Source organism: Coenobita brevimanus, chromosome 1 (genome assembly GCF_032717465.1).
Source record: "Coenobita brevimanus isolate Jiangsu-jjx chromosome 1, ASM3271746v2, whole genome shotgun sequence".
Taxonomy (NCBI): Eukaryota; Metazoa; Arthropoda; class Malacostraca; order Decapoda; family Coenobitidae; genus Coenobita; species Coenobita brevimanus.
Genome location: NC_136954.1, coordinates 3,837,018 through 3,844,951, shown reverse-complemented (window position 1 = coordinate 3,844,951; position 7,934 = coordinate 3,837,018). Strand labels below are relative to the sequence as shown.

The 7,934-nt window shown below is 45.5% G+C and overlaps 1 protein-coding gene across 1 annotated transcript in view; it reads right to left on the bottom strand.

Annotated features, from left to right (window-relative positions):
* Positions 1-275: 275 nt before the first annotated feature.
* Positions 276-7,934, bottom strand: part of LOC145412580 (glutamate receptor 1-like) — a 165,501-nt gene continuing 157,842 nt past the window's right edge. The window contains exons 2-3 of the mRNA XM_080282522.1: positions 1,791-1,943; positions 276-298 (exon numbers count right to left, since the gene is read on the bottom strand). Of these exons, the coding sequence (XP_080138648.1) occupies positions 276-298; positions 1,791-1,943 (176 nt within the window). The remainder of the gene's footprint in view (positions 299-1,790; positions 1,944-7,934) is intronic.

Sequence of the window (7,934 nt, the reverse complement as noted above, 5' to 3'; positions counted from 1 at the left end):
ACTACCGCTTTACATTATTTCCACAGCACTTCTTTGTGGCTAGCATGAAATTTTAGTGTTTATCTCTTGTTACAACTCAGGATTCAAGATAGAAATATGGAGGTTTTAGGCCCTTTCCACAGCAATTTATTAACCAGACGTATTCAATAAGAAACCGCTAATGAAGAGGTGTTAGGGCTCTTTCCACAGCAATTTATTAATTAGACGTATCCAATAAATCGCTATGGAAGTGGTGTCACGGCCTTTTCCACAACAATTTATTGAGCATACCACACCTAAGCATTCTCCTGCATGTTACCTGTATCATTTAAATATCGACATAGTCTGCATCAATAACATGGCAGAGGGTATGGAGGTGTAAGGGGCAGAATAAATCGCTAAGGAAGAGGTGTTAGGAAATCCCCAAAGCCACTTACTCTGGGACGCTTAATCTGCAAAGCTTGAGATGAGTCGCAAATCCTTCGAAAACTGAGAATATAGGGAAAAAAAAAAATCGAGATCATATACCTTTCATATACCAGCGACGTCTTTCTTTTTTCTTTTATTTTTCTTTCTTTTTTCTTTTGCTTAATCTTGTTATCTACGGACGATTATATTCAGCTTAGTAAAGGTCTCCAATAATGCAGAAGCTAAAGAAGGCCATATCTAAATTAGCCTGAATAATAACCAGAGACAGCAAGAATACCAACAAAATGCCGTCCTCGGGTTGAAGAGGTTAAAGGAAGGTGTAACTCAACCAAAACCCCCAACCCCCCAGCCTAAATAATAAAATCGTCATGATAACAAAATCTGCAAGAATGTAATCAAACTACCGCCCCCGGGATCAAAAGGGTTCAATCGTTTCGTTTCGTTTCATTTATACAGGCCACAATATGCTTGCATGCGTCCACCTTGGTCACCCAACGGCTGCTCTTCACGTCCTTCAATCACTGGCAGCCACCCTATTCAGTCGCATATCCATGAGGTCACACTCTCTACCTTCGTCCCTGTCTTTTTTGTTCTGCCCTTCGCAACCCTACCGTCGACGTTCACTTTTCTCACCTTCCGCGCCCAGTTGTTGCCCAGACCGTCTCAATCTACCCATCCTCATCACAATACTGATATATTCAAATCCCATCCTTCAATTCTTCAACTGTAATCCTAACCCACTCCCCTCCCCTAGCCTCTCATTCATGGACACACTACATATCCATCTAATCAATGTCGTTTCTGTACGTCTGAGTCTACCAAATAATACCCTCTTCCTTTACTGCCACTTCCTAACAGCATTACACTCCTACAACATGCCACGTACAAGGATCCTTTTGCACGAGATGAGAGCTTTCTCGGTGTCAGAAGAGGCAACTGCTCCTTGAATTTTCTTCAAACACTCCTTATCCTAGCCACTGAACTAGCTCCAGCCCCATCTTCAGTACATAACATGTCCCCCAAATAAGAAAACTCTCGCACACTCAAGAGACTCTTCAGCATGGTCAATCCTTTCACGTATGACAATTTCTACATGCTCTCCCCGACACACAAGAAATCGGCATTATTTCGTGGCCTAACTACAATACCACTACACGTTTTATGCGCCCACTTATCAAAAACACTACGCAATATGGAGTTACTTCCAAGATGGAGTTAAAATCGCTCAAAACTCATAAAATAATACCTGAATGCTCAGTCTAAAAACTACAAAACTACACAACAAAAACTCACACCTTCAGGGGATAATGAGCAGAGCAAAAATCACGATAATCTCAAGAATATACGAACAAACTCAAGAGGATACAAAGCCGAACACTCACTCAGTCTGGAGATCTTGAAGGCATCGACAGTGCTGATAATATCAACGAAGGCGTGTAGTTCGAGTCCGAGGCTGGTGTAGTTTTGGTTGTACTGCTTGATGGCGTGGAGGAAGGCGCCCTGTATGTCCCTTGAGTCACGGTCAAAGATGGCACCTGCAGAGAGAAAGGAAAGAGTTGTTAGAAAAGTTTACCTGGGGCAATTATAAGGTGTTTTCTTTTTCTAATAGAATTTGTAGAGTGAAAGACGAGAGTTTGCTATGAGGGTCTCTTTGGGTAAATTAAGTGTTCTCTCTCTCTCTCTCTCTCTCTCTCTCTCTCTCTCTCTCTCTCTCTCTCTCTCTCGCTGACTAACTAACTAATCAACAAAGCCTCCTCACCCTCTCACCTGAAGAGTGGAAGAGGAGAGTTTGTTAGAAGGGTTTGTTATGGGGAAATGTAGTTTTATTTTTTCTAACCTGACAATTACCGACTCCCATTTTCAGCTCAGTTGATGGCCAAGTGTAGTGCGAATGGAGACTTGATTTGCCTAGTAACCAAGGAGACCTCAAAATAGCATAACTGCATTTCGTGGCACCACAATTTAACATTCAGAGTGACCTAGTTCCGTCAAGTAAAAAGAGCTCCAGCACTGCAGAGATTCACACAGGTGAGGCGCAACCCATCCGCTCACTCAATGTAGCGAGGTTTTCGGGTGACTCTACAATGAATATCAAGCCACACGGTTTCCTATAACATTGGAAACCTATTCAAGAGACAAGTGTAGTAGTAGCGTGTCGCCATGGCTATACTTGCTGGACATACATACGTACGTACAGTACATATATTTTCAATTCCAGAGTTTTCTTGTGTAGTGTTAATACAGTAGACAAGCAGGGTACACAAATGGCGCGCCACCTGCTGAATATTGCCTCAGTGGGTTGCCTTGATAATATTGAGTTCCTAATTCTGAACACGTGTGGTTTTCTAGATAGTTATTTCACACTGGTTACATTTAAAAGTGGCCACCGTTTCACTGCTTTCTCAACCTACACGGGTAAGCCACAGCTGATTAGGTACTAGGTTGCCTGTATATCAGTGATGACCGTTCCACTGATTCCTCGACCCATATGGGGGAGTACACAGCTGCTAAGGTACTAGGTCACCTATGCAGGTACAGGGTAACTAACACTACAATCTTGACATACATACATACATACATGCAATACATCGCACAGTACGACGCATCGCTCCTTTTTGCATAACCAACGTTCTTTTGCACTGTGTACATTATGACCATCATCATCATCATCATCACCATCGTCATCATCATCATTATCATCATCAGCAACACTCTCCTCCTCCTCCTCCTCATCATCATCATCATCATCATCATCATCATCATCATCATCACCCTAACAGTTGTGCCGCCAATCTTGATTTGGTCAACCAATCAATCAATCACCTTCATCTTTATTACCATTTCAGTCCTCAGTTTTCAAACGAAGAGATGGGGTTAGGTATGATCCAGAAACAAAGAAGGAGAGAGCGCAAGTGTAAGACTAATACGAAGCATTGTGTCACCCAGCCATTCACACAACATCTAAGTCATCATCGTTTTCACTTCGAGTTACTATACCTTAATGTGATCAAAATAACACAGCTTTATCTTATTTTACACTAATACACAACCATCCCCCCCCCCTCAAAAAAAAAAAAAAATAATAATCTGACAACTACATTTTATTTTGTGCCAATATCATAAATTACTAATGTTTTCAGATGCCATGTCACTTTACTGTTATGCATCTTTGCTTTGTTGTCTGTTTATGTATTCGTGTGTGTGTGTGTGTGTGTGTGTGTGTGTGTGTGTGTGTGTGTGTGTGTGTGTGTGTGTGTGTGTGTGTGTGTGTGTGTGTGTGTGTGTGTGTGTGTGTGTGTGTGTGTGTGTGTGTGTGCGCGCGCGCGTGCTTTTCCGTTTTATGTATTTTGTGTGCACCCGCGTGAGTATAAGCGCACGAGTAAGACTGAGTCCGCGCAAATGCACCCAAAGAAGGAAGTGTCTACTGTATATAGTAAATACTACATGGGATAATATCCGTACAACACAAGCACAGCTTGTTTATCACTATGTCCCCACCTTGTCCTCGCACCTCCTATGGCTCCCTCCCCCCCTGCCAAGTCTCTGTCCTCCCCCTTCTCCAGACCAACTCTTCTGCTGTCCTTCCCCATTCCCCCTCCGCTGCCCTCTTCCCCTACCTCTCCCCTTCCCCCTCCCCTGCCTCTCCCCCTCCCTGCCAGACTCCATCAACTTGGGATCTTGAAGATTTTGTGGATTTGTGGTGATGGCGGTTCCACGGAAGAAGGGCCCTTGTCTTTCAATTTACATATTTCTTTGATGTGTCTCTCCCTCCATCTCCCCCTTCCCTCCCATTCCCCTCTTTCTCCTTTCCCTCACCCTTCTCCCGTTCTCTCCTCCCTTCCTCCCCCTCTCTTCTCCCAGTGTTTCTTCTCCCTCCCCCCCCTTCCTTTCTCCTTGGTTATGGGTTCTTGCTTCTTCCCACTTTCTTCTCCCCTCTCTATCCCCTCTTTTTTTGTCCTCATTCCCTCATCCTTTCCGTTCTTCCATCGTCTTCATTCTCTCTCCCCATCTCCTCTCCTCCTTTCGCCTCATCTCTCCGCCGTCTCTACCCTTCGGCCATTTTATTCAGGATTTCCATTTCGTACCTCCACCTTCTCCACCTCCCTACCTCCTCTCTTTCCCTCTCCCTACCTCCTCTCTTCCCCCCCCATCCCCTCTCTCTCCCCCTCCCTACCTGACCACTCTCTCCCTACAGACATCTCTTCCCCTCATCCCAAGCTTTACTTTTTCATCCTCCCCCATCCTCTTCCCCGCTCTTCCTTCACTTTCTCGGCAAGGTGTTTCTAGTTTCCCCTTTTCTCCCCTCAGATTCCTTTCTTTTCCCTCTCCCTTCTCCCCACCTTCTTCCCCCCATTTTCTTCGTCTCCCCACCCTCCCTTCACCTCCCCACTTCCCCATTCTCTCGTTTCCTCCTCCTCATCTTCCTCTTACCCCATCCTGCTCCTCATGACTACTGTTTCCAGTTTCTCACTCATTCCTTCCTCTTCCCCTCCCTCCTCAGTCCTCCCTTTCCCTCCCTCTCACTCCCTCTTCCCCCTTTCTCCACCTTTCTTCCCTCTTCCCCCAGTCCACCCCCCCCCCAACTCCTCTTGGTATTGTGTATTCAGGGTTCATGCTCATGCCCCTCCCCCTCCTTCCCCTCTCCGTCACCTCTCTCTCTCTCTCTCTCTCTCTCTCTCTCTCTCTCTCTCCCATACACAAATCTCCTTTTCCCTCCCTCTTCTCCCCTCTTCCTACCTCCATCTCTCCCCTCTCCTCCCCTCGGCTATTGCGTTCAGGGTTTCTTGTCTGTCACCCCCCCCTTCTCTTTCTACCCTCCCCCCCTGCATACCCTCCCCCCACTTTACGTCCTCTCCCCTCCTCCTTTTCCCTCTTCTCCTCCCTATCCCCCGGTCTCCCTACCCTTCCTTCTCTTCCACCCTCTCCATCCCCAACTACTTTCTTTCCCTACTTCTTGTCTGCTTTAGTCCCCCTCCGTTCTCTCCCTCACTCCTCCCTTCCATCTCCTCTCCTCTTCATCTTCCTTTTCTCCCCTCTCTTTACTGTTTCCCTATTTCCCTTCTTCCATTCTAACCTCCATTTCCCCCACTCTTCTTTCTTTCCTTTCTCCCCCTTCCTTCCCCTCTTCCTCGTCCTTCGTGCTCTCCTGTTCCTCTTCCCCCTTCTATCCCACCCTTGCCATCCCACTTCCACCTCTCCCCTTTTCTCCCACGTTCCACCTCTCACCCTCTTCCTTTCTCTCCCTCGTCTCTTTAAACCTCTGCTACCCTTCTATCCCCTTCCTCCTTTCCTCTCGCCCCTCACCTCCTCTTTCCAATGTCCCTCCCTACTTCCTCCTTTACCTTTTCCTTCATCCGTCCCCTCCCTCTTCTCATCTCTTCTCTTCCCCATCCTTCCCTCTTTTACCTCTCCTCTTCCTCTTTTCTCACACGCAGTCTAATTCCCTTTCCCCCTCCCCCTCGCCCTTCCTTACACCCTTCCTTACTCCTTCCACCATTTTCCTTTCCCTCTCAAACCTCCACTTGTACTCCCTTTTCCCTTTTTCTCTCTTTCTGCCTCACCCTTCCCTTCCTTCCCGTCCCCTTCTCCTCCCCTCATTCCCTTATATATTTTTACATCACTCACTCTATTCTACCTCCCAGTCTCTCTCCCTACCTCTCCTCTTTTCCTTCCCTTCCTTTCTCTTCCCCTTTGCGCCCTGTCTCCATCTCTCTCTTTACACTCCCTCTTCTCATTTCCTCCTCCTCCTCCCCACCCCCCTATCTTCTTCCTTACTTCTCTTCTTCCATCTTCTTTCTCCCCCTCTCCATCCTATTTTCCCATCTCTCTCCCTTTTCTCCTTCCTCCTTCTCCCTCCCTACTTGTCCACTTCTCCCTTCCATCTTCTTTCTCCCCCTCTCCCTACCTCCTCTCTACCCTCCCTGCCTCCGTGTCAACAGGGTTTCTTTGAGGAAATATTTCAAGGTACACATAACCTGCCACTTTGGGGTGAGGAGGGGAGGCAGAGGGTGTTTCCTCCTGCTCGTCTTCCTCCATCATCATCATCATCATCATCATCATCATCATCATCACCATCATCATCAACAACAACAACCAATTATAATTATCAATCGTCTGAGAGAGAGAGAGAGAGAGAGAGAATGTGTGTGTGTGTGTGTGTGTGTGTGTGTGTGTGTGTGTGTGTGTGTGTGTGTGTGTGTGTGTGTGTGTGTGTGTGTGTGTGTGTGTGTGTGTGTGTGTGTGTGTGTGTGTGTCACTTTCATCAGCCTTCCGTCCTGTTCCTTGGCTACAGAATCTCGAAATACAAAAGTGTGACTCAGGAGACTTTGTAACACCGCTTCCTTCCCGACTCATTTGGCATATTACACCTTACCATTTACATCTTGACGTTTACACCTTACCAGTACACCTTACCATTACACCTGACCATTTACACCTGACCATTTACACCTTACCATTACACCTGACCATTTACACCTTACCATTACACCTTACCATTACACCTGACTATTTACACCTTACCATTACACCTTACCATTACACCTTACCATTTACACCTTACCATTACACCTTACCATTTACACCTTACCATTACACCTTACCATTACACCTGACTATTTACACCTTACCAGTACACCTTACCATTACACCTGACCATTTACACCTTACTATTACACCTTACCATTTACATCTTACCATTACACCTTACCATTTACACCTTACCATTACACCTTACCATTTACACCTTAACACATGCACTTTACCATTTACACCTTACCATTAATTACCATTTACACCTTTCCATTTTGCATATTTCACCTTACCATTTTCTTTTTCGCATATTTCACCTTACCATTTTCTGTCTATGTTCTTTATATGGTATTGATGTTGACACACTCTGCATCAATAAAATAAACGAGGATAATGATGTGGACTATGCTGAAAAAATCACTAAACAAATCTCTAAATAAATCATTCTGAAGGATAAATCAATATGGGAGAGGCATTACGAATCAACAAAGCCGCTTGGCATAAGACCTTCTCTCTAAAACAGCGCCATTTTCTGTGCCTTTAGTTTTTATTTTTTAAGCAGCATGAAAACAGCCTATCCTCCTCCTCCTCCTCCTCCTCCTCCTCCTCCTCTCTCTCTCTCTCTCTCTCTCTCTCTCTCTCTTCATATCATTTTTCTCTTCTGCTATCTCCAGGCGAGTGCAATCAGCTAAGGAGGCTTTGTTTGACCTGGAGGAGATAGGAACAATCTTCACTAATTCTTGTACTCTTATGGCGTCTCCTGGGCTTCATTGCTGCTATCTCTAAACATCTTCCGGTGTCGTATTCTATTAGTAAATTGTTACCCACGGACGATTTAGTCATCTTAGGAGATATATTTTTCTAGCGAAAGGGGAAGTGAAAGCACTATCTAATCTATGGGGTTTGGAGTCTCTCTTCAGGCCAATAAAACCCTCTGCAGCGAGAATAAACTAAATAGTCCGTCATCGGAGTGAAGGGATTAACGTCAGGGAAAA